Raw genomic sequence first — 26,903 nt, 5'->3', positions numbered from 1 at the left:
CAGAAAAAAAAAAAAAAAAAAAAAAAAAAAAAAAACCAGTGGGATGGACTAGCCCATCTGTACGCAGTGGGGGAGGGCACAGAATGTCCTTAGGAGAATCTCAGAGGTATGTTCAACCAATCCACCGAGCTTGCCAGTTGGCAGGAGCAGGGGTGGGGGCATCTGGAAGCCCTGTCCTCCCTTCCCCCGTACCCTACGCAGGGCCCTGAGGTCTGGTTTGAGATGGCAAGTGCTTGGAGAGACAGGGAAATCTCCTGGCTGTTGTCTGTGTGTCGGGGTGTAGGTGTGGGAGAGTTGTGCAGTGAGGGGAGGGAGCTGGCTGTGAGGACAGTGGATGGGGGCATTGGGCTTGGTCCCGGGGCAGATCGAGGAGCTTCTGCAGGTGGAAAGGGGAGGCGGGTAGGGGAGACAGCTCCCTCCGGCCTGTTTGGGGCAGCAAGACAGAGGGCTTTCCCCAGTTGCAAGCACTACGCCCTTCTTTCTCCCTCTCAGGCTCCGTGCAGGCTTTGTTGGGACGACAAGGGGCTGGCCTCAGGTCCTGGGCCTGCTTCCTTGGGGCAGGGGCAGGGGAAAGGATGACTCTGTGCCAGGCAAAGGCACGCAGCTGTTCAGGGGGCTGGAGAGAACACAACGTGGGAGAGGGCTGTGCAGGAAGGGACTGGTACATGAGGAGGGCCGGGGCGGGGCAGTCACACGTGGAAGGAAAGGAGACCTTTCAGGGGGCTGCCTGGACTTCCAACCTGCCCGGCTTTGTTTCAATGAAGTGTGACTTATCCTTGCTGGGAGCCACAGGTGTGAAGACCTCACACTTAGGGTGGGGCTGGAGGGGGAGCGGAGGTCAAAGCCTGGGGCTGGGCACTTTGCCAGGTCCCCTCATTCAATAGAGATTAATTTTGAGCCACGCTGGGTATACATCCTCCAAGGAGCAGGTAAATCAGGGCCAGTGATACTTGGGTTTGGCCTGGGCTCTTTTTCTCCTGCTCTTCTAGTGTCTACGCTCCAGAGCTGTTTGGGGGTCGGCCTTTATCATTCAGATCAAAGGCCCAAGGTTAGTGAATATTAGAGGAGGCACTTTGAGGGCAGGGTCCCTCCCTTAACTAACTCCTTCCTACCACTCTTCCCCACCACTTCATCCCAGTCTGCACTGGGTTGGTAGACAAGATATAACCAGTAGCATGTGGTAGGCTGCCTAGTTCCTGGTTGTGGCACTAGTATCTGTGGTTCTCGGGAAGCTCAGACCCCACGTGTCCTGCTCTGACAGCAGGTCTGAAACCCCAGCCTTGGGCCCTCTGCCATTAAGTAGGGCTTTGCAAGACGAGGGAAGCTGACAAGAGTGGGAAAACTAGTCACAGCACACACACACAGTGCCCCTCCATGGATACATGATGAACGGTTATTTGTAAGTAGGAGTTAGATTAAGAGAATGGGAGCAGTCACTTCCTGAACACCTACCGTGTGGCAGGAACTCCTCCGGTTGAGGTAGGTAGGATCATTTTCCACAGTTTATGGACGAGGAAGCTAAGGCTTAGAGAATGGTAAGCAACTAGCTCTACAGCTAGTTGGTAACAGAGCCAGGCTTCTAATTCAAGTTTACCTGCTCCCAAAGCCTATGCTCAGAACCGCAATCACCCCGGATTAAAATGGCACTGGGTCCTGGTGTAGCAGGGCCCGTGGTTCTCAGCCTGGGCTACAGAGCTGAACAGGGATGTTTCAGATAAACCACTAGGGCCCCATCCCAGAGAGCAGCTGAGTCCGAATCTTTGGGCTGGGGCCTTGGCATCAGCACGTCTTAGAAGGTCTTCAGGTGATTTTAATGTGTAACAAAAGCTGAGAACCACTGTAGGAGGCTAAACCATTTTGACAGTAGAGACCAGCCTAGAAATGCATGGCAACCCCATTGCAACTGGGTTTTCCACGCACCACCTTTCCCTCTGGGTTAGGGACCTGCCCGTCTGTTCATTGACACAGCGGTTCGACACCTGCTATGACACCGGGAAACAGAGTCAGGCAGGAAGGCTTCCCACCCAGGGGAAACAGCCTGGTCCAGGCCGGGGCCGGAGAATACGAGCACCTAAGGGTGTTCTACTTCTGACATGTACTTCTGACATGTCCTAGCCCCGCCTGGGCGAGAGGCATTGCCGTCTCATCTGCCCAGTAATTCTCCCAGGATTCTGGGCTCCTTTGACTGGTGCTGATATTTTTTCCTCCAGGGAGTTTAAAGGGAAGAAAAAAAATGGAAGAAGGAAAGTAGGGCATGCAGTGTTGGAGGAGGAGGCAGGGATGAGGTGTGTTAATACCCAACTGAGGAGTTTGCGAGGGGGAGGAGGAGGGGAGGAAGTGTTTAGGAGGCTGCGTCAGCTACTGGCTGTACAGAGTCTGAACGAATCTAGATAAGGTCACTCCAGGTCTCAAAAGTGAAATCTGGCCTCCCCTCCCGTGGGGGCCTAATTCCATTCTGGGTTGCCCCATTCCTCGGCTCCCTCTCCGCTTTCTGCTGAGTCATGCTCCTGGGTCCTCTCACTTGCTCCCTATTCTCGGCTTTATTTTCGCTCCTCCCTCACCCAGCCACCTCTCGCAGGATGTGAAGATTAGGGTGAGGAGGGCATCTTGGCAAGTGAGGAGGTGAGGTCTGGGGGGACTAACAGATCACTGAATTGTGAATAGCTGCTGATTCCCAGGTGTCTGAACTCCTGGACTGTGGTGGCCAATGGGGATGGGACTCTTTTTTTTTTTTTTTTGCGGTACGTGGGCCTCTCACTGTTGTGGCCTCTCCCGTTGCGGAGCACAGGCTCCGGACGCGCAGGCTCAGCAGCCATGGCTCACGGGCCCAGCCGCTCCGCGGCATGTGGGATCTTCCCGGACCGGGGCACAAACCCGTGTCCCCTGCATCAGCAGGTGGACTCTCAACCACTGTGCCACCAGGGAAACCCTCTTTTTTTAAAAAAAAAATATTTATTTATTTTTTTGGCTGCGTTGGGTCTTCGTTGCTGTGCGTGGGCTTTCTCAAGTTGCGGCGAGCTGGGGCTACTCTTCATTGCAGTGCGTGGGCTTCTCATTGCCGTGGCTTCTCTTGTTGCAGAGCACGGGCTCTAGGCTCATGGGCTTCAGTAGTTGTGGCGTATGGGCTCAGTAGTTTTGGCTTGCCGGCTCTAGACCGCAGGCTCAGTAGTTGTGGCACACGGGCTTAGGTGCTCCGCGGCATGTGGGATCTTCGCAGACCAGGGCTCGAACCCGTGACCCCTGCATTGGCAGGTGATTCTTAACCACTGCGCCACCAGGGAAGTCCCGGGATGGGACACGTGATTCTGAAGTGTCCCTGCCCCACCCCCAAGGGTACTGGTGGAAAGGCAGTGGGGTGAGTAGGGAAGGAGGAACACTGTTATTATTTCAGACTGCAGTTCAGAGAAATGACGGCTACTTTCTCGTCACGGGGCTGTGAGCAGGGTTTCTTAGAGGATGTGGGAAACTGGTCTTGGGGTGGGCAGAGGGAGGTCGGTTTTATGGACCCAGGGAAATCATGAAGCACCCCCTTCTACCTCTCGTATCCCTTCTACCTCCTGAGTCAGTCAGCGGCCCTTGACTATACATTAGAATCACCTGGAGAGGTGAAAAAACACAGCATCTGGAGATTGAATTCAGCTGGTCTCCAGTAGAACTTTTTTCTTCAACTCCCCAGATGGTTCTAACATGTAGCCAGGGCTGAGGAGGTCTCTGAAGTAAATGTTTCTTCTTCCTGGACCTCAGGCGGGCTGGAGGCCTGCTTTCTTAGGTTACAAGATCATGAGAATCCTGGGTGTTTCCCTACAAGTGTCCTGACTAGCCCCCTCCTTTACAGCAAGACAACCTTAGCCCACAACTGTGTTCTTATTTAACAGCTGGGAGAGCAGGCCTGGAGGAGTTAGAGAACTTTCCCAGTGTGTCCCCAGTCCAGAGCCTTACCCATAGACCTCACAGATGACCACCACAGTCATGATTTCTCTGTTCTAAAGATTCTAGAGAAATGACTTCTGCCCGCCCTATGTACCATCCCGTGTACCTTCTTGGACACACCCTATGCAACTAGGGGAAGGAATCTAGAACTTGGAATCAGAAGACCTGGATTTGAATCCTGGGTCTGCCAGGGGTGTTCTTGGACCCCATTCAAGAGTTGGTTATAATAATCCCTTTAGGTGTGGGGATGGAACAGAGAACATTCTTTGGAAACCTTAAGATGCCTTGCAAACTGTTAACCTCTGTGGAGCAGTTATCTCATCAGCATGTCATGACCCAGGGCTGTGTTCTAAATGGGGGGATGGGGGAGGGGAGAGAGAACAAACTAGTTCAGATTTAGGAAAGGGTGAGGTTGGCTGCCTCCCTTCTCTCCCCAGGATGAGTTTGGGCCTTGCGGGGAGCCTCGGGCCATCCCCTCCCCTTACACCCCAAACAGTGGGTCCTTAATCCTTTCTTCTGGCCACGGGTGGGTGAAGGATAAGGACTAAAGCAATCTGGGCACGGGGTTAGTGTGGTGGCCATCCTGGCACCTCCATTCTCCCTTCCTGGAGGCTGGTGGCCTCATTCCCTCTGTGGGTCCCCCTAGTGTGCTGTCTTCCCCCCAAGGCCTTCTGTGGGAGGGGAGCCTTCCCCATGGGTTTACCCTCCGCAGCTGGGCGTGGCCCCCGGCTGCTCCTGGGGGTGTGGCCTGTTGGGTCCTCCTGGGTGTTGAGGAGGCCCCAGAGAGCCCCCCATCCGCAAGGGGGAGGCAGCTTGTGTGACACCCCTTCCCTCACAGTGAGTGACTTTGTTTCAAGCTCAAGGTAAGGAATGGGAGGCCTGGGTTGGACAAGTGGCTTCCGTGTCCCAGGCCACCTTCCCTCTCAGCTACCTGCTGTCTCCCTCCTCCTTTCTGGACGTGCTTGTCTGGTGGCGTGGTTGCCAGGTGCCAAATGGCACATGCCTTCCCAGTGACCCATCCAAGAGATGCTAGAGATGGCTGTTCTCAGATAGGCTTCCTTTGAGGGAGGGGTAGCAGGGAGGAGGTGGGGCCCGGCTGGGGCTTAGTGCCCTTTCCTGTGCCTTGCTGCCCAGCCGGTAGGCAGCTGCACCCCTGCAGGGGTCCTCTACCCTGGGGCTGAGTGTGGGACCTTGGAGGGGCACGTCCTTCCTTCCAGGCCTGTTTCCCAACCTGTGAATAAGAGGAGAATACCAGACCCCCAGGACTGCGGAGCCCATGTGGATGGAAAGGCTAGCAGTGTGCGTGGGTGTCAGAGAGGAGGGAGGGGATGGACGAGGGGAGAGGGCTTGCTCTCCCCAGGTGGGCGCTCCTCGCACCTCTCCCCCAGCCCCTGTTGTCGCAGGTGCCATCCGGACGGAGGCGGTTCCTGAGGGAGCACGCGGCCCCCTTCTCTGCCTTCCTCACCGACAGCTTCGGCCGGCGCCACAGCTACCTGCGGATCTCCCTCACCGAGAAGTGCAACCTCAGATGTGAGTCGCCCTCCTGGGCTCCTGTCCCTCTGCTGCAGTAGCCCCTAAATCACCCCGTGTCTGGGAATCCTTCTCAATCCTCCCCATTCCTCTTTCTAGAAAACTCCACCTGCCCTTCTTCCTTGCTTGCCAGGTGGGGTTCATGGGCAAGGTAGGGGTCAAGGGTGAGTTTTATGATCCTGGAAGCTGGGTTCTACTTGGGATTAGGTTGGAGAACAGAATTGCTGTTGGGTTTAGGATTGAGGTTGGCCTGGGATCTCCCACTCTTCGGGGCTCTTTCCCCTCCCTGCTGTTTCCTTGCGGTCCCCACGGTTCAGGACGTGGCATGGGGACTGCTGGACGGTGTAAACAAGTGAGATAGGCAGCAGTGCCAGCTATAAAGACACCCCAACCCCAGTCCCATGAGACGAGTTGTCTGGGGCCAGGCTAGTACACAGAGTCCTTGTTTCATAACCCCACGTGGAGTGCTCTGGGCCAGATCCACCGCTGGAGGGGCTTCCGAAGTGTGTTAGTCCATCTGTCCTGCCTTCCTTCCCTCCCTCCTTCTCTTCTTCCTTCCTTTCTCTCACTGTAGCTCACAATAAGAAATACATTTACTTCATGGCCCAGTAAATGTGTAGTAAATGTTTAACCAAACAATACCCATTGCGTGCAGTACTGATGTTCTGATGTTGTTACCTAATCTGTTCCATCTTAAAAGACCAATTCTGGACCTTCCACTGATTTGACTGAATGACCCCCTAGCGGATCCTGACCACTGGTACTGATTAAACCCGTACCATGGGAACTGATGGTAGGAGGTGGTGCCCCCCTCACTGGCCAGGGCTCGCCTCATTTATCCCCTTCTGCTACCTCGCCCTGAACAGGTGGTACCTCAGTTTTCCAACCTGTGCAATGGGACTGATGATCGCCTGTAGGAGCCAAACTGGGTGTGAGAACATGTGTAGCCACAGAGGAGAGCAGCTTTGCCCAGGCCAGGGAGCACCTCCCAGCCTCCTTCACCTTAGGACACATAGAGCAGGGTCCCTGTTTGTCAAAACCAGATGAAATGAAGGAGATGAACGATGGCAGAAGGAATGGGCCCAGGGCCCTGGCCTTTCATGTCTCGGCCTGCCCTACCTCCAGCCAGGCTGAGCTGTCAGCCTCATTTATCATCTTTAAGCCCTGAGGGACAGCAAGGCCAGTGGGGGAAGGGGTGTTAAATTTTGTAGGTGAGAGTGGTGAGCCCCAAAGAGAATCTGGCCTAGGGTTTGTGCCACCTCACACTTGGCCGGGTCTTTCCTCATGGCTGGGGTGGGGTTCAGGAGACACTTGTGGCCTGGTGGGGGAGTTGGGGACTGGTGACATCGCAGCCTGACCGCTGCAGTCACTTCCTTCCTCCACGTCCCCTCCCTCCCCTCAGGTCAATACTGCATGCCCGAGGAGGGTGTCCCTCTGACCCCCAAGGCAGACCTGCTGACCACAGAGGAGATCCTAACCCTGGCCCGCCTCTTTGTGAAAGAAGGTGTAGACAAGATCCGACTCACGGGCGGGGAGCCGCTCATTCGGCCGGACGTGGTGGACATCGTGGGTGAGTTGACAAAAGTCGTCACCACCTCTCCCAGCTTGTGCCTCCTCCAGCTGGGCTCCAGTATTAATATCAGAAGCTAACACTCCTTTCGGGCATTATGCTCACAGAGTCCTACGCCTTCTGAGACAGGTACCATTCCTATTCCCATTTTGTAAAGAATTGAGGCACAAAGAAGTTCAGTAACTTGGCCAAGGTCACAAAGCTGGTAAGTGCCAGAGCCCAGTGGTTTGATGTCAAATTTAGACTAAAGTCCTCACCAGGGCTTGGAGGCCCGCGTGATCTGGTTCCCGTCAACCGCAGAGACCTCTCTCCTGCCGCTTGGCCTCCATCCTCCCCTGCATTCATGCTGCCGGGCCTTTGCACATGCTGTTCCCTTTGCCAGGAGCACAGGGCTCCCTGCCTGCCTCATTCAGGGGTCTGCTCCCGTGTCATCTCCTTGGGGAGACCTCCTTGGCTGCTCTGTCTAAATTCCCCCTCACATACCCCAGCTGCTCTGTCTCCCAGGAGTTGGCAGGGTACAGACCATGGACCAAAACCGGGCCACCACCTGTGTGTGTGCAGCCTGCAAGCTAAGAATAGTTTCTATATTTCTAAATAATTGAAAAAGAAAATCAAAAGAATAGCATTTGTGGCACTTGAAAAAGAAAATCAAAAGAATAGCATTTGTGGCACTTGAAAATTGTATGAAATTTAAAATTCACTGTCCATTAATAAAGTTTTATTGGCACATAGCCACACCCACTCATTTACATATCTCCCCTGTTGCAGAGCTAAGTTGCCACAAAGACCATATGGCCAGCAAAGCCAAAAGTGTTTATTGTCTGGCCTTTTAACAGAAAAAGTGTGGTGATCCTACTCTACCACGTGGTGTTATTTGGTTGGTTTTTGTCTGTCTCCTCATGTACTAGCATGAAAGCTCTCATGGAGCTGGGCAGGTTCTGTTCACAGCTGTGTTTCAAGCACCTAGGGAAGCACCTACACACAGTTGGGGCTCACTGGTGTTTGCTGGATGAGTGAAGGTGGTTCAGAATACGATCTCTGAAGGATGACGTGTCCACGTGTGAATCTCAGCTGCACCTCATACTAGTAGTATATCTTTTTTTTTTTTTTTTTGCGGTACGCGGGCCTCTCACTGTTGTGGCCTCTCCTGTTGCGGAGCACAGGCTCCGGACGCGCAGGTTCAGCGGCCATGGCTCACGGGCCCAGCCGCTCTGCGGCATGTGGGGTCTTCCCGGACCGGGGCACGAACCTGTGTCCCCTGCATCGGCAGGCAGACTCTCAACCACTGCACCACCAGGGAAGCCCTAGTAGTATATCCTGAGCAACTTTTAAAGTCCGTCCTAAGCCTTCAGACAGGGTAACCTACCTTATAGGGTGGACCTTGGGAGGAAATGAGAAGGAAATGCCCAGCTAGTGGCGAGTGCTGTGTATGGCCCAGCAGAGCCTCTTGCCATAGGCTGGTTCTAAGCCCCGAGGTCAGGCAGAGACCATGAGCATTTAATTGTAAAAGATGGAATCCGAGGAAAATAAGTTTCCATGTTCTTGACTGCTGAGGCCCCGGCTCCAGCTGCTCGGGGTGGGATCCCCCAGCCCCCAGCTCTCTGCCTCACTTGCTGGTTCAGTAAACGTTCTCTGGAACGCCTTCTTACGTGCCCGACACTGTGCTGGCGTCAGAGGGGAGTGAGCTGCAGGCCCAGCCTTCAGGGACCCCCAGCCCATTGGCGGAAGCAACCCCTGGAACCTGCCGCCATCTGGTGAGGAGCCCAGGTGCTGTGGGAGCCCCGAGGAGGGACCCAGGGACCCCTGCAAGCTCTTTCCTCCCTCTTTCCCTGTGGCCAGCTCCCTCCCACCCCCACCGATCACTTGACCTGGAATCCTGCCATCATTCCTAGACTACACGTGCTGGCCCAGGGGAGTTGACCTGACCCCCTGTTCAGGCAGCTCCTCAGAGCCTGAAAAGCAGCCTGGGTTCCAGGAAAGGGCCAAACCTGGCTGGCTGCCAGGCCCCAGCCCCCTCGGTCAGGGCACTTCATCTGCCCACTGTCCAGGGCCTGTGGGCGAGCCTGTGATCACTGCTGGTCAGAGAGGGGTGACTGCGCGCAGATGGGAGGATGCAGAGTCTCCACGGAAGCCACCACCTTGCTTAGTAGGAGGCCAGGGAGCCAGGAGAGGCGGCAGCCCTGTTCCCGCTCTGGGCTCTTCCACCCCCTGGCCGTGTGAACTTGTGCAGGTTCCTGCCCCACCCTGGGCCTCAGTGTCCTAATCTATGCGCTGGTCACCTCCCAGCCTTTCCTGCTCTGATGGCCCTGGGTTGTTGGTCCTGGCTGATAGCGTGAGGCTGGCAAGGGTTTATCACCACATAGACGCTGGTTAGGACAGGGACCAGCTGCAGTGACTGACTTTGGAGGATTTATCTCTTGCTTTAAGGGTGTGCGCTGATGCGGCAGGGGTGGGGTGGGGGGAACTCTACCCCTCCCCAAGCCCTCCCCCAGTGCTCCAAGACAAATGGCAGTTGCTGTGTTTGCTAACACTTTGACATCTCCCAGCCTAGCTCCTTTGATCCTCCCCAGGGGTACTTCTTCAGAGCAAAATCACCCCGAAGGGCAGGGCAGGTGGGGCTATTAGGGAAAAAGGGCTGGGGTAAGCGGAGGGGCATGTTCATAAGCGCTTGTCCCGCCCTCCCAGCTGAGAGTTTCGAGGGACCCCACCCCGGGGGGTGCAGAGTGAAGGGGCTGCCGGTTTCACCAAGCAGGCTGTCCTGGTCACTCGGGGTCCCTGCCTGAGGCTGTCAGCCCCGGGACTGGTGTTGTCGATCTCCACCTGAGAAGACAGCTCAGCTCTCCGTCAGCCGTCTGTGATCCCCTCCACCAACCCCAAGACGCTCCGGCACTCCTCCATCCCGGCTTGTGTATGAACAAGTTCCTCTCCTCCCTCCTTTTCTTGGGTGTAAGGCAGTGCCGTCCAATACAACTTTCTGGGGTGATGGAAATGTTCTCTATCTGTGCTGTCTGATAAGGTAGCCAGCCTTGGGCTTCACAAGCGGCCGTTGTGACTGAGGAACTGAATTTGGAACTTTATTTTCATTGATGTAAATGCCCGCGTGTAGTTAGCGGCTGCCACGTTGGATGGTGAAGGTTTGAGATTTTCCAAAAGAAATTAAAAGAGGGGAACTATAGGCACGCCTTACTTTATGGTGCTTTGCTTTACTGCCCTTCACAGATACTGCGTTTTTTTTTTTTTTACAAATTGAAGGTTTGTGGCAACCCTGCATCGAGCAAGTCTATCGGTGGCGTTTTTCCAACAGCATTTGCTCACTTTGTATCTCTGTGTCACAGTTTGGTAATTCTCACAATATTTCCAACACTTTCATTAGTTTTGTTATGGTGATCTGTGATCAGTTATCTTTGTTACTACTGCAACTCCTTGAAGGCTTAATAGTAGTAATTTTTAGCAATAAAGTATTTTTTAATAAAAGTATGTACATTTTTTTAGACTACTGCTATTGCATACTTAATAGACTAAAGGATAGTGTAGACATAACTCTTACATGCACTGGGAAACCAGGAAAATCCATGTGAGTTGCTTTATTGTGATACGTGCTTTATTGCGGTGGTCTGGAACCAAACCCACAATATCCCCAAGGTATGCCTGTAAACATACAAGTATCAATACTGTGATAGTGTTGGCAGTGTTTGCAGAGGAAGGATTTTGGATTCTAATTTCAAGGCTGACTTCCGCTGCCAGATGACAGCTTAGTTGGAGAATCACTCAGTCCTGCAGGCTTTCCCTGTTTTGTCCTTCCTTCCTCCCTTCCTTTCTTCCGTTATGTTGAAGAAATGAATTATGGAGCATCCAGTTCTCACAGCTTAGAGCCCATAAGAGGCCTAATGCAATGGAGAGCAGCCATTAAAGGTTTTTGGAATGGCGTGAAGTTTTTTGTTTCATTTTATTTTTGATGGACTCTAGTTACCTAGAATTAGATTAAATCATAATCCTGGGTTTGTGACATAATCTCATTATTGATCCGTGCATGGCCTTTTTTACTTTATTCATACAAATTTATTTACATGTTTTAATAATGTTATGAATTCCTAAGGAAACGCACTACCTCATCAATTTTTTTGGAAGAATCAGAACCCTGGCAAGAATCTTTAACCACCTCTGTGGACTTTCCTACCCTGTACTTCCTCCCTCCCAAGGAAACACTCCTAAACGTGGTGTTTATCATTCCCTTGCTTTTTAAAACTGAGATGGTGTTTTTGAACTTTAAAAGAATCGTGCTGTGTGCAGTCTTTCAGGAATTACTCTTTTGACGCAACTGAAATTAACATACGTCATCCAGAGCTGCAGTTCATTTTCTCTGCGATCTCCTGTTCCATTAAATGAATATACCACACTTCCTGTTAGTGAACATTTGGGTTGTTTCCAGTTTATTGATATCATAAACAGTGCTGCTTTAAATACTTGTATTCTCATTCATGTGTCTTGGTATACAATTTCTCTAGGAGTGGAATTCGCTGGGTTACTGAATATGTGAATGTTTAATCTCGGCAAACAATTTGGCATTGTCTTACAGTGGTTGCGCCACTTTACACTCTCCCCAGCAGTACATAAGGATCCCCTGGATCCTCCCCAACATTCAGTATTATCATTCTGGACTTTTGCCAGTGGACTGGGTATAGAATGCTATTTTATTGTGGTCCTGATTTGTGCTTCTTTGTTTAGAATGAGGTCAGTCATCTTGTCACCTATTAGCCATGTATATTTATTTTTCTCTTTAATACCAAATCGTATCATGTGCCTAGTTTTCTATTTGGTTATTTATCCTTTCATATTGGTTTGTTCCAAGTTCTTGATGTATGTTGCAAATGTCTTCTTCCAATTTGAAAAGCAAGCCATGCTTTGTGTAACAATTCTTTTGACAATAGTAGTTCTTGAATTGGTCAGTTCTGTCTTTTATGGTTAGTGCTTTTTGTACTTATTAATGAAACACCTCACCCAAGGTCAGAACAACTACCTATGTTTCTACTAGAATATTTAAAGTTTTGCTTTTTGCTTTTAAGTCTTTAATCTGTGGATAATTTCAGGGACTCCAGTTTCATTTTTTTCCACGTGAATGGTCATTTTTTCTAGTTCCTTTTACTAAATAGTTCCCACTTCCTCCATAAATCTACCATGTGTGCATTGGTCTGTTTTGGGTTCTGTTCTATTCAGTTTGTCTGTCTCTGTGTCAATATCATACAGTCTTAATCTCCGTAGCTTCATAATAAGTCCATTATCTGATAAGGCAAGTCCTTTTTATTCTTCAGCAGTGCTTTAGCTCTTCTAAGCTTTGTCCATCCATGGAAATTTTAGAATCTGCCTACCAAGTTCCCTGGAAAATTCTGTTGGGATGTTTTTTCCTTTTTTTATTGTGTTAAAATACACATAACATAAAATTTACCAACTTATTTAAATGTACAGCTCATTGGTATTAAGTATTCACATTCACATTTATGCAGCCATCACCGCCATCTATTTCCAGTCTCCTGTAAATCTGAAAATCTGTTTCTGTCAAATAATGACTCCCATTCTCCTCTTCCCCAGCCCCTGGCAACCACCATTATACTTTCTAGCTTTATGATTTTGGCTACTGTAAGAACCTCGTATAAGTGGAATCACGCAGTATTTGTCTTTTTGTGATTGGCTTATTTCACTTAGCATAATGTCCTCGAGGTTCATTCATGCTGTGGCATATTGAGGAATTTCTTTTAAAGGCTGAATCATATTCCACTGTATGAATACACTACATTTTGGTAATTCATTCATTGTTCACCTTGGGTTGCTTCCATGTTTTAGCTATTGTGAATAATGCTGCTATGATCATGGATGTACAGATATTTCTTTGAGACCCTGCTTTCAATTCTTTTGGGTTTATACGCAGAAACGGAATTGCTGGATCATGTGGTAATTCTGGGTTTTCTGAGGAACTTCAATAATGTTTTCCACAGTGGCTATACCATTTTGCATCCTTATCAACAGTGCAGAAGGGTTCCAGTTTCTCCACATCCTCACCAACACTTGTTGTTTTCTGGTTTGTTTGTTTTTTTTTTATCGTAGCCATCCTAGTAAGTGTGAGGTAGTATTGCATTGTAGTTTTGATTTGTATTTCCATAGTGGTTAGTGATGTTGAGCATCTTGCCATGTGTTTATTGGCCATTAATATATCTTCTTTGGAAAAATGTCTCTTTGAGTCCTTTGCCCATTTTTGAATTGGGTTGTTTCTGTTGTTGAATTTTAGTTCTCTGTTATTCTAGATATTAATCCCTTAACAGGTATATGATTTTCAGTTATCTCCCCCATTCTGTAGGTTGCCTTTTTGCTCTATGGATAGTGTCTTTTATGTACAATTTTAAAAAATTTTCATGAAGTCCAGTTTGTTTTTTCTTTTGTTGCCAGTGCCTTTGGGTCATTGGATTTGGCAGTGATTTCTTGGATATGTTATGAAGCTTTATTCCTATGATTTCTCCTCAGAGTTTTATTGTTTTACATTTAGGTCCAACTGCATTCTTTTGCATGCGAATATCCAGTTTTCCCAACACCATTTGTTGAAATGTCCTGTCCCCATTGAATGGTCTTGGCACCCTTGTCAAAAATCGTTTGACCATATATGTGAGGATTTACTTCTGGGCTCTGTTTTATTCCATTGGTCTTTACGTCTGTCTTTATGCCAATCCCACACATCTGATTACTGTAGCTTTGTAGGAAGGTTTGAAATTGAAATGTGAGACCTCCAGTTTTTTGTTCTTTTTCAAGATGATTTGGCGTCCCTTGAGATTCCATATGAATTTTAGGATGGGTTTTTCTATTTATACAAAAGATATCATTGGGATTTTGTTAAGGACTGCATTGAATCTGTAGATTGGGTAGTACTGACATTTTAACAATATTAAGTATTAAGTCTTTTAATTCATGAACATGGGATGTGTTCCCATTTATTTATGTCTTTTTAAATTTATTTCAGCAGTGTTTTGTAGTTTTCATTGTACAAGGCTTTCACCTCTTTGGTTAAGTTAAATCCTAAGTATTTTATTCTTTCTGTTGCTATTGTAAATGGAATAGTTTCTGTAATTTCCTTTGTTCATTGTTTGTGTATCTGTTGGGATTTTATTGCATTGTATCAAGTTGGGGGAATTGACATCTTTTTTGTTCACATCTTCACCTTCCCACAGCCATTTCCCTCCTTTGCCCCGTTCTTTGCTCTAGGTAGTTGGCCCCTAGGGACTACATCACCCAGGGTCCCTTGCCTGTTGGGTTCCTGATGGGTTTGGCCAATGAGATTAGGTTTTTTTTTTTTTTTTTTCTGCTCCCTGCTCTATTTCTATGCTGGGTTTTTGACTGTAGCTAAGTTCCCTTCAGAGCTAAAACTCCTACAGGGCAGCCAGTCTTCCATGGTGACTTAACTGGACTCCTAACTGAATTTCCTCCCCAGGTCCTTTTGGCCCTAGGCATAGTTATGGATCCCTAGTGTTTCTAGTCTGAGTGCTGTACTATTCATTGTTGAGGCCATTAAGTCTGCCCACACCTTTGTGAGTGGTCCTTTCATTAAATTCTTTATTTTAACCATCTGGGATGAATTCTGCTTTATGCTAGGATCCTGAGAGTTACAGTGTCATGTTTAAAATTATATTTTCTATTATTGTCGTGGTTGACATTCTTTTTTTTTTTTTTTGCGGTACGCGGGCCTCTCACTGTTGTGGCCTCTCCCGTTGCGGAGCACTGGCTCCGGACACTCAGGCTCAGCGGCCATGGCTCACGGGCCCAGCCGCTCCGCGGCATGTGGGATCTTCCCGGACCGGGGCACGAACCCGTGTTCCCTGCATCGGCAGGCGGACTCTCAACCACTGTGCCACCAGGGGAAGCCCTAATTATACACTTTCTTAATGTGTGTTAGGATGATCTATGATTTTTCATTTTTACTCTGTTACTCTGAATGACATTGATAGCTTTTCTGATATTGTACCTGGAATACGCTCAACCTAGGCATGGTCTGCTATGCTTTTGTCTACTGTTAGGTTCAGTTTGTTAATATTTTGTGTAAGTTTTTGCATTTATATCCGTGAGTGAATTGGGTGTATGATTTTTCTTTTTCATGCCTGCCTTAACTGATTTGTGGTATTAAATTTCAAAGAATGAGTTAGGTAGTGTATCAGGCTGCTAAAACAGAATACCACAAATTGGGTAGCTTATGAACAGCAAATGATTTCTCACAGTTCTGGAGGCTGGAATTCAAGATAAGGGTGCCAACATGGTCAGGTGTGGGCTCTCTTCTGGGTCACAGACTTTTCATTGTATTCTATCTTCATAAGGCAGAAGATGCTGGGGAGATCTGTAGGATCTTTTTTATAAGAGCACTAATCCTTCCATCCTTATGACCTAATCACCTCCTAAAAGCTCCACCTTCTAACACCATCACATTGGTGGTAATCACGTCTTTAAAAGTTTGGTAGAGCTCACGTGTAAATTGTCTGTGCCTGGTATTTTATTTGTAGGGAGTTTTTTTTTTTTTTTTTTTGCAGTACATGGGCCTCTCACTGTTGTGGCTTCTCCTGATGCGGAGCACAGACTCCGGACGCGCAGGCCCAGCGGCCATGGCTCACAGGCCCAGCAGCTCCGCGGCACGTGGGATCCTCCCGGACCGGGGCACGAACCCGTGTCCCCTGCATCGGCAGGCGGACTCCCAACCACTGGGCCACCAGGGAAGCCCTTGTAGGGAGATTTTTAATTGCATCTTCAATTTCTTTAATAGTTACTGTATTATTCAAGTTCTCTACTTTTGGAGTCAGTTTTGATAGTTTTTTCTTTTTAATTTGTCATTATGTCAGTTGTATGAAATTGTTGGTAATATTTTCTTATTATCTTTTTATCTTAGTTTTACTTGCAGTTTTGTCTTTTTTATTCTTAATGTGGTTTATTTGTGTCTTTATCTCTTTTTGTTGTTAAGTCTTGCAAGAGGTTTGTCCATTGTGCTATTCTTAAACAAACCAACTTTTGAACTTGTTGAACCTCTTATTGTGTATTCATATTCTATTTCATTATTTCTGTTTCTGTCCTAATGTAGCCTATTGTTTTCATAACATGTAGTTCTAAGTATTTCTTAATTTTTATTCTGATTTTTTCTTTGATCTATGAGATATTTAGGAGTGTTTTTAATTTCAAAATATGAGGATTTTAATTCATATTTTTATTAAAGTATAATTATAGTGTGGTCAGAGAATCTTATCTCTATGAAACTTATCCTTTTAAATTTATTGAGGATTGCTTTATGATGTAGTATATTGGCAGTTTTTATAAATGTTTTTTATATACTTGAGGAGCTTGTCCTTTAATTATTACATGAAGAAGTCTATATTTGTTCATTGGATCCAGCTGGTTAATTTTATTTCCCAAACCTTTGGTTATGTCAATCTTGGCTGGCTTTTTATCTGCTTGGCCTGCCAATAATAAATAAGTAGGTGGTTTTGTTAGTTTCTCCCAGAGGTCCTGTTGCTTTTATTTTATCTATAGTTGAGGTGATTTTATTAGGTTCATATGTGGTTAGAATTGTTATATCTTCTTCATAAATTGGATCTTTTATCACTGTGTAGTAGGTCTCTCTCCATGATGATACTTTTAGTCTTAAGGTCTATGTATTTTATTTTACTAAAGCTATATCAGCTTGCTTTTAGCTTTAGTGTGCTGTTTTATGTTTTCATCTATTCATTTTAAACCTTTCTGTATTCTTATACTTTAGATATGTCTCTTATAATAGCACATAGCTGTTACTTTGATCGAATTTGACAATCTTTGACTTCTAACTGGCAAGTTTATTCTAGTTGCCTTTGTTGTAATTGTTGAAACGGACTCATTTCTACACTTTTTTTCTGTCATGCTTTTTTTTGTGCTTCTTTTTCCTCCTTTTGACTTTTAAATAAATGATCCTCCCCCTTTTTTCTTCCTCACAAGGCAAAAAGTTTAGCACACTCTTAGGCCCTTGATTTTTTTCAACCCTCCCCCACCTGTATGGTTGATATTTTCTATAATTTTTCTTTCAGGTCATTACAAATAGTCTGCCCCTCTGTATCTCTTGTAAGCACACGCTCTGCCTTTTAAGATAACAACAAACTTTACCAAGGTATTTGATCATTCATAATTTCCATAATTCTTACAGCATCTCCTGAATTTGTTTCTCTTCTTATTTGAATATTTCCTCTAAAAGTTTTTTTTTTTTTGCGGTACACGGGCCTCTCACTGTTGTGGCCTCTCCCTTTGTGGAGCAACAGGCTCCGGACGCACAGGCTCAGCGTCTATGGCTCACGGGCCCAGCCGCTCCGTGGCATGTGGGATCTTCCCAGACCGGGGCATGAACGCGTATCCCCTGCATTGGCAGACGGACTCTCAACCCCTGTGCCACCAGGGAAGCCCCCTCTAAAAGTTTTTTGATGTGAGTCTAATGGTGACTCTAATTTTGATGGTGAATCTAATTAAATCTGACATAGCAGGTAGTTTTTTAAAATGTTTTAAAGTAGTAGTTTTATAATATTTTGAATGCTTTTAAAATCTTATGTCCAAGGTTCATTCCTTCATTATGTTAAGAATGTCACTGCGTTGTCTCCTTACAGTCAGTCTGGCTGTTGCGAAAAGTCTCATGTCAGTCTGGGTTTTGCTCTTGGTAATACACACTTCTTCTCTGGAAGTTATTAGAGTGTTGCCTTTGTTATTTGATTTTCTTAAATTTTACTGTAATGTATCTAGGATAGGCTTTTCCTCATCTGTCCTGTTGGCATTCAGTGACATCGTCTTTTCATTCTATTACGTTTGCGTTACATTTGGGGAAACTTTTCTTCATTACTCTGTTATGTTTTCAGATATTCCTTCCTTCTCTCCAGTTTAATTTTTTTCTGGGACTTCTATTATCTGGATGTTGCTTCTTCTACTTAGGGCCTCCACAGTTCTTAAAATATATTTTGGTATCTTATTCTCTTCCTCTTTTTTCCTGGGAGAGCCCTTTAATCTTACCTCCCAACTCATCAATTTCTCCTATGTTGATATTACCATTTAACCTATTTCTTGTGTTCTTTATTTCACAATACTGTTTTTAACTACTACTTTCCCTTGTTCCCTTTTATAATGAAACATTTTGTTTCATATTGTTAATATCTTCTGTTATTTCTTTTATTGTATTTATGTTTATCTTACATTCTTGGTCTGTTTGATCATTTCTTTTCTATTGATATATATAGAGGGTTGGGGGTGTTTGGGGTTTTTTTGTTTTGTTTTGTTTTTGGTGGGGGAAGCACTGGTTGTACTTCTCAAGGGTCTCCTTAGTTTAGGCAGTAAGTTTGTTCCCCTGAGGATATTAGCTATTCTGTATGGCACTGCTTAATGGGAAAAGGTTTAAGGCCAGATCTTAGTCTTCAATAGACCCAGTGAGCTCAAGATCCCAGAAAATCACAGTTATTCACTCGTGTTTGTAATCTCCCCACCAGTGACCAGCCTGGCCACGTAGGACAGCGCAGGTTGTGTACTTGCATAACTCTGGGAGATGCTGTTGACTTAGAATGTGATGAGAATGGCACCTCCTGGAGTGATGTAATATGACAGACCTTCACCTTCAAACCCTCGGAGAGAAGCAGATTTGGAAGGAGGCAGTTACTCTCCATTTTAATCCACCAGTCCTGGGGCTTTGGAGGGGGAGGGTGGAGGGATGAATCCCAGCAGGGCTTTGGCAGCTTCCCTGAGCTGACCTCCTAAGCTAGTTCTCTGGAGCTCTTACCACCAAATTCTTCAGGAAGCGGACAGCATTGATTGTTCTGAGGCATCAGTGGATGAGGGTAAGGAGAGAGCTTGAACTGCCTTGCTTTCCTTTAACTGCTTCCATTCTCTGCCAGTCTACTTCAACCCCAGGCTACACACCCCCTCCCCCATACCAGCTCAAAAGGACTGTCCATCTTCCTGTGAGTTTCTCGAGATTGTCTTTTTTTTTTTTAAGTTCCTGGATTCTGTGTTTCTTCAGGGTTGATTTGGTGGAGGGAGCCAAAAACTACTACTAATTTTCCATATTGTCAGAGGCCCAGAGGAAAGTTCTTTTCTTTGTTTTTAAAACAACTTTTATTTTTAAACTTTCATTTTCTTACTACAAAAGTAATACATGTTTATTTCAGATAAGCAAAAATAGTATCACTACTGCCCAACTGTAACCACTGTCAACATTTTGGTTTGGCGACCTTCCTGTCTTTTTTCTTTGCACCTAGTTTTCAACTAGTGTTTTTAACCTGCCCTCTGGATTTAATGTGACGTGTATTTCCCAACATCCTAACTTATTCTTTTACAGAGTCATTTTTAGTTGCATAATACTCCATCATCATTTAGACAAAGCGTGATTTAGCCAGTTTTCTGTTGCTGGCCATCTGGATGTTTTCCTACATCCCTTTGTTATGTATTGCTCACCGATTAACATCCTTGTACCTAAGTACTGTTCACATCCATGATTATTGTTTGGTTTGGTTTTTTGGTGTGGTTTTTTTTTTCTTTTTGGTTTTATTTAGATTCCACATATAAGTGAGATTATATGGTATTTGTCTTCTCTGTCTGACTTATTTCATGTAGCATAATGCCCTCAAGGGCTATCCATGTTGTCACAAATGGCAAGATTTCCTTCTTTTTTATGACTGAATGATATTCCATTACACACACACACACACACACACACACACACCACGTTTTCCTTATCCATTCATCCACTGATGGACAAATCTTGGTTATTATAAATAATGCTACAGTGAACATAGGGATGCATATATCTTTTTGAGTTAATGTTTTCACTCTCTTTGGATAAATACCCAGAAGTGGACTTGCTGATCATATGGTGGTTCTGTTTTTAATTTTTTAAGGAATTTCTGTGCTCTTTTCTATAGTGGCTGCAGCAATTTACATTCCCACCAGCAGTGCACAGGGGTTCCCTTTTCTCCGCATTCTTTCCAGCACTTGGTTTTTCCTGTCTTTTTGATCGTAGCCACTCTAACAAATGTGCGGTGGTCTCTCACTGTGGTTTTGATCTGCACTTCCCTGATGATTAGTAATGCTGAGCACCTTTTCATATACCTGTTGGCCATCCGTGTATCTTCTTTGGAAAAATGTCTATTCAGATCCTCTGCCCATTTTTTAATAGGTTTTTTTTTTTAGTGTTATATGAGTTCTTCATATATTTTGGATATCAACCCTTTATCAGACGTATCATTTGCAAATATCTTCTGCCATTCAGTAGGTGGACTTTCCATTTCGTTTGCTGTGTGGGACCGTTTTCGTTTGATGTCGCCCCACTTATTTTTGCTTTTGTTGCCTTTGCTTTTGGTGTCCAATCCGAAACATCACCAAGACCAATGTCAAAGGGGCTTACTGCATGTTTCCTCTTAGGAGTTTTATGGTTTCAGATCAATATTTAATCCATTTTGAGTTAATTTTTGTGTATGGTATAATATAGTGGTCCAGTTTCATTCATTTGTACTTGGCTATGTAGTTTTCCTGGCACCATTTAGTGAAGAGACTGTCCTTTCCATTCTTGTCTCCTTTGTTGTAAATTAATTGACTCTATGTGCATGGCTTTATTTCTGGGCTCTATTCTGTTCCATTGATCCATGTGTTTTTTTTAATGCCAATACCATACTGTTTTTTTTTTTTAATACCATACTGTTTTGATTGCTATAGCTTTGTAATATGGTTTGAAATCAGCGAGCATGATGCTTCCAGCTTTGTTCTCCTTTCTCAAGATTGCTTTGACTATTGAGAGTCTTCTATGGTTCCATACATATTTTAAGATTGTTTGTTCTATATCTGTGAAAAATGCCATTGGAATTTTGATAGGGATTGCATTGAATCTGGAGATTGCTTTGGGTAGTATGGGACATTTTAACAATATCAATTCTTCTAATCCATGAGCAGAGAATATCTTTCCATTTATCAATATTTGTGTTGTCTTCAATTTCTTTCATCAGCGTGTTACGGTTTTCAGTATACAAGTCTTTCACCTCCTTGGTTAAATTGATTGCTAGGTATTTTATTCTTTTTGATGCAATTGTAAGTTTTCTTAATTTCTGTTTCTGATAATTTGTTATTAGTGTATGAAAATGCAATGAATTTTTGCATATTAATTTTGTATCCTGCAACTGTACTGAATTTGTTGATTAGTTCTAATGGTTTTTGGTGGAGTCTTTGGAGTTTTCTGTGTATAATATCTGCAAATAGTGACAGTTTTACCTCCTCCTTTCTGATTTGGATGCCTTTTATTTTTCTTTTCCATTTGCTGTGGCTTGGACTTCCAATACTATGTTGAATAAAAGTGACACAAGTGACCATCCTTCTCTTGTTCCTGATCTTAGAGGAAAAAAGCATGTAGCTTTTCACTGTTGTGTAAGATGTTAGCTGTGGGCTTGTCATATATGGCCTCTATTATGCTGAGGATCATTCCTTCTATACCCACTTTGTTGAGAGTTTTTAATCATGAACTGACGTTGAACTTTATAAAATGCTTTCTCTGGATCTATTGAGATGATCATATGATTTTTATTCTTCAATTTGTTAATGTGGTGTATTACATTGATTGATTTGTGGATGTTGAGCCATCCTTGCATCCCTGGAATAGATCCCATTTGATCATGGTGTATGATCCTTTTAATGTGTTGTTGAATTTCATTTCCTAATAATATTTTGTTGAGGATTTTTGCATCTATGTTTATCTAACTCTGATTTTTGAAAGAGTCATCTTCTGTTATCTCTGTCCTTTCTTCTTCCTCTTTCACTCTTCTGTTGAGTTGGCCAAAAAGTTCATTTGGATTTTTCTGTAACATCTCACAAAAACCTGAATCTCCTCCCTCTTGCATCTCCCTCCCACCCTCCCTATCCCACCCCTCTAGGTGGTCACAAAGCACTGAGCTGATCTCCCTGTGCTATGCAGCTGCTTCCCACTAGCTATCTGTTTTACATTTGGTAGTATATATAAGTCCATGCCACTCTCTCACTTCATCCCAGCTTACCCTTCCCCCTCCCCATATCACAGCATTCTTTTAAAATGTTTGCTGATTCTTTTTTTTAATGTATATTTTTATTTTTGGCTGCATTGGGTCTTTGTTGCTGCACGTGGGCTTTCTCCAGTTGTGGTACGTGGGCTTCCTATTGCAGTGGCTTCTGTTGTTGTGGAGCACAGGCTCTAGGGCGCGTGGGCTTCAGTAGTTGTGGCGTGAGGGCCCAGTAGTTGTGGCTCACGGGCTCTGGAGCGCAGGCTCAGTAGTTGTGGCGCACGGGCTTAGTGGCTCCGCAGCATGTGGGATCTTCCTGGACCAGGGCTCAAACCCGTGTCCCCTGCATTGGCAGGCAGATTCTTAACCACTGCACCACCAGGGAAGCCCATATTTACTGCTTCTTAGCTGTGTACTCATTTCAGTGTCCAAGGCTTCTGTTGGCCTGGCTGTCAGTGCTATATCTGTTTATGCTGGTTGCCCCTGAGTTTGTGGAGAAGGGAAGTGAAGTTCTTCTGGACTCCAGGGGTCCCGTCTCCTGAGTATCTGCAGCTACTCAGGGCTGCCCCCACCCGCTTCAGCTCGCTTAAGTACTGTAGCCTTGGGGTAAAAGCTGCTGCCTTCCTCCTACTCACAGGCATGGGAGGGAGACCAACGTACCCAACTCATCCATATATAGCTCCCCAGACAGGCAACCTCCTTGACAGGCCCAGGGCCCCTCCTGCTTCTTGCCTAGGTGACTGCTAAGCTGGGTGCAGCTAGTTACCCTCACACTTTGTATAGAACCGTCTCCAGTGTGCACTTTGGGCTCCGGTCTCCTTGATCCATCAGATCCCGTCTGCACTCTAGCAAGGTGAGCGCTCGGTGTTTAATCTTTTGGTTGTTTCTTTTCTTATATTTCTTGTTCAGCTAAGCCTGGTTAATAGAGGTCCACAGAGAGCCCCTCTTCCATCCATCTTATCTGGCTCAGAGTTTCCCCTTCCAGCCCTTCTCCTGGCCTCACCAAGAGCAAGAAGGCTAATACCCCTTGCTGTTCTCTCTCCAGCACAGCTCCACCAGCTGGAAGGGCTGAGGACCATTGGCATCACCACCAACGGCATCAACCTAGCCCGGCTGCTGCCGCAGCTTCAGGAAGCTGGCCTCGGTACCATCAACATCAGCCTGGACACGCTGGTACCAGCCAAGTTTGAGTTCATCGTCCGCAGGAAAGGTGATCACATGGGGTTCACGGTGGACGGTGACCCTCCCAGGCCCTCGTAGCTGGGGAGCTGTGGCCGGTGCAGGGGGCCTGGTCTCCCTCTTGGTGTCTGGGCTATAGCTAAGCCTAGGCATTTACACCTCATCTCTCAGTCTTGCTAAAGGTCCCTCGTCTCTGTAGCCACACTCTTGGGGACATTTTGGGATCGGATGCTAATGAGCTGTGGTGACCAGCCTCCCCCTACCCTGTACCCAGTTTGCCCAGGACTGAGAGGGTTTCAACAACACGGGACATTCCGTTTTAAAACCAAGACAGTCCCTGACAAACTGAGACAAGTTGGTTACCCTATAGTGAGCTCTGAGGAAATGTGGGGCAGCCTGGGGTGAAAGCAGCTAGCTGCCCTGGGGTTCCAGGGACAGGGCCAGCCCTGCCAGCTGAGGGTCCCCCAGCACCTAAGGATGCTCCCTGAGCCCATCCTGTTGTAAGCCTCTTCCTTCACCCCCTACAGCAAGCACACCCACAGCCTCCTCCTGCCAGGCTTCATCAGAGAGGGTGGCAGTGGAGAGCGGAGGGGCCTGAGCCCCGGGTCTCACTAGGCCAGCGCCCACCATCCGTGGGCCCCAGGTTGGGATGGCAGGTTCTGCACAGGCTCAGATGCCCTTTGATTTGGGGAGGGTGGTGCACTACTGAGACCTCTCTGGAGGATCAGAGAGATGCCGGGGAGACCCAGCTTTCCCTCTGCTTCTCTGGAAACAGCCTCCAGCTCTCAGCCCCACTCCTCTTTCCACCCTCCCCCAGCGTGTGACTTCCTGTTTATATTTGGCAGTGTGCTGAGGAAGTGCTGGCGGGGGGAGTGTCTTTGCCCTCTAAAGGCTGCTCCAGGTGCTGTGGAGGGGACAGACGCACAGGACACTGTCCTGCCTTACAGGCTACGAAGGGCCGAAAGGTGTGATGCCACGGAACCACCTTTGCTTGTCTTGTGCTGTCAGTTCAAGCATTGCAGAGCGGAAGAGAGAACTCTTTCTCTCTAGGGCTCTCTCCTCCAGCAGGGGGAGACTGGGAGGGCTTCAAGGAGGAGGCATTCATGCTGGCCCTTCAGGAGCTGGGTGGTCAGATCAAGGGAGCTTACTCTTAGGAGGAATGTCAGTCGAGAACCGCAGGGGCTCTGAGGTGGGAAAGTGGAAGGTATAACTGTGAGCTTTACCCAGAGAACCCCCAGCCCCACTTCCCCATGCCCCCTGCCTCCTTGACTCCTTCCTGGAATGAGGATCGGAGACAGTAGATCCTGATGCCAGATCTGCTTCCCATTCATATCCCTGTGTCCCCTGCCTCCTTTTGGAGGGAGAGGGCTTGACGGAAGAGAGAACTTATAGATTATCCTAACGGCATTTTGTATAAAAGCTGTACAGTCTTTCCTTTGCCATCTCTTCCTGCCGTCTTACTCTGAAAATGCTGCAAGGAAACCGTGGAGGCTGGCTGGGGGTGGGGGAGGGGCCGGTATGCCGGAGGCACTCACATGTTTGGATACATGACTGAGCTGCGGTGGGGAGGAGAAGCCAGCCTGGGATCACATTTACTGCACTAACCACAGAGATAGGAGAGAGCCACGTGCACGGGAATCGCTCACCAGCCCTGGCCCAGCACCTACGCTTGGTAGGTGCTCGGTGAGAATATGAAGAGTGGGTGAACGGTCGGACTGGTGAAGAGCAGGCACTGGGAGGGAGTTGGGGGTCCTGCCTTCTGTGCGAGACCCCCAGCTGAGCCCTGCCTGTCTCTGGACCTCGGTTTCCTCATCTGGGCTATGAGGGGGTTCACCTAGATCAGGGTCCACACACTACAGCCCACCAGCCAACTCCAGCACCCTGCCTGGTTTGTTTTTCTTACAGCCTTCGAGCCAAGAATGGATTTTGCAGATAACATTTGCAATGAATTTAATGATAGGGAACATTAACCATGAATACCAATTAAGCAACATATTATCCCTGCAAAAAGAATTCCACTCTTTCATTCTATTCCAGAGTGGTGTTACAAATATTATACTCAATTATTACCATATTCTGAATTTAGTCAATAAAATCTTTATGATGTATATCTACATACTATCCTCAATTTTGCCTCTTGGCCTCCAGAGCCTGAAATATTTACTCTCTGGTCCCCAGACTCGGCGGTCTCTGAGGTTCCTTGTGGCTCTGGTGCTCTCTATGGGTGTGAGGACGTAGGGGAGAGGAAGGCAGTGCCTGGACCCTGTTCCTCTCCCTCCCCACAGGCTTCCGCAAGGTCATGGAGGGCATCCACAAGGCCATTGAGCTGGGCTACAGTCCTGTGAAGGTGAGGACTTCCTGGCCCCAAGACAGGCCCCAGCCCTGGCCAGTGCACCTGCGGTGTACCCCTCTACCCCTCACCACTTCCTGGCCGGCTCCATCCAGCCCTGCCCCCACTCCCCACAAGGGAGGGGAGAAAACCACTGACCCATGGAATCTTCCGACCCATGGAGAACTGGGGGAGGGACACAAGGAACGGGACCCTGGGTGGAGAGCCTAGGCAGGTGTCAGATCCCCGACAAGGGTCATCCCTGGAAAAGAACGCAGTGGGGATAGCCCTTGTGGTCCCCTTATCCCTGGACCAGGTGAACTGTGTGGTGATGCGAGGCCTGAATGAGGACGAACTCCTGGACTTCGTGGCCTTGACCGAGGGCCTTCCCCTGGACGTGCGCTTCATAGAGTACATGCCCTTCGATGGTCAGTGCCGCAGGGCGGGGTGGGTGGGGGAAGAGGAGGCCGGGCCTGTCGGCAGAGCTGGACCAGAGCCCCGCTGAGAACACGACGGGGGGCTGTCGAGAACCCTGGGAAAGGCTGAGGAGGGCGGACAAGGTCCGGCTGCCCCTGTGGGTGCTGCTGGCCCCGATACCACTGTGTGTGTAGGAATTTCTCCAGGGATGGTGGGGAGGGGCCTGGGCAGGCACCGGGGCTGCGATGGGGGTCGGAGGCTTCTCAGAGTGGGCGTGGCTGTGATTCCATCCACCCATTTCAGGCACCTTGTGCCCTCCTGGCCTGGCGGCGGAGAACTGGTTCCTGGGCTGTGGGAGGGTGAACTTGAAGCCCCTGGGTCCCCGCATCATGTGACTCAGTAGCTCCCACCCCCAATACAGGCAACAAGTGGAACTTCAAGAAGATGGTCAGCTACAAGGAGATGCTGGACACCCTCAGGCAGCAGTGGCCGGAGCTGGAGAAGCTGCCGGAGGAGGAATCCAGCACAGCCAAGGTTGGCGGGAGGGCAGGGATGGGGCCGGGAGAAAGGTGGTGCTTCCACCCTAGGACGGGAGAGCTGGCAGGGGCTGCTTTGGGGGTGGAGTCAGTGATGCAGGACAGTTCCTTTTAAGCAGGAAGTGTTCCAGGGCCATCATAGCAGCCTCCCTGCTCCACTGACGCAGAAGCAGGCCCGACGTGGGGCAGAGGTTAAGGAACTTGTTGTAGGATGCACTGGACTGAGTGGTGGAGCGGGTGCTTGTCTGGCTCTTCCACGTGGCTGTCCCTGGCCGTGCTGCCCTCAGGTTCCTGCATCTTTAGTAGCCTTTGTTTGGGGCAGGCCAGGTGCAGGCAGAGAGCTCATGGGCTTCATACTGGAGTCTTCTGTTGTCCGAGGG

General features: G+C 47.6%; 1 protein-coding gene across 5 annotated transcripts in view; it reads left to right on the top strand.

Annotated features, from left to right (window-relative positions):
• MOCS1 (molybdenum cofactor synthesis 1) overlaps positions 1 to 26,903 on the top strand; it is a 38,226-nt gene that overhangs the window by 3,653 nt on the left and 7,670 nt on the right. For 4 of the 5 annotated variants that reach the window (XM_024766170.1, XM_024766171.1, XM_024766168.1 and 1 more), the window contains exons 2-7: positions 5,334 to 5,460; positions 6,863 to 7,030; positions 23,108 to 23,272; positions 25,527 to 25,588; positions 25,887 to 25,998; positions 26,409 to 26,521. In XM_024766170.1, the coding sequence (XP_024621938.1) occupies positions 6,874 to 7,030; positions 23,108 to 23,272; positions 25,527 to 25,588; positions 25,887 to 25,998; positions 26,409 to 26,521 (609 nt within the window). In that variant the 5' untranslated portion in view covers positions 5,334 to 5,460; positions 6,863 to 6,873. Of the gene's footprint in view, positions 1 to 2,598; positions 2,623 to 5,333; positions 5,461 to 6,862; positions 7,031 to 23,107; positions 23,273 to 25,526; positions 25,589 to 25,886; positions 25,999 to 26,408; positions 26,522 to 26,903 lie in introns of those variants that run through there. The other variant, XM_024766169.1, reaches the window with a different exon arrangement.

The sequence above is a fragment of the Neophocaena asiaeorientalis genome, unplaced genomic scaffold (genome assembly GCF_003031525.2).
Source record: "Neophocaena asiaeorientalis asiaeorientalis breed wild unplaced genomic scaffold, Neophocaena_asiaeorientalis_V1.1 scaffold46, whole genome shotgun sequence".
Lineage (NCBI taxonomy): Eukaryota > Metazoa > Chordata > Mammalia > Artiodactyla > Phocoenidae > Neophocaena > Neophocaena asiaeorientalis.
Note: the sequence above shows the minus strand (reverse complement) of the source record. Positions and strands in the feature narration are given on the sequence as shown.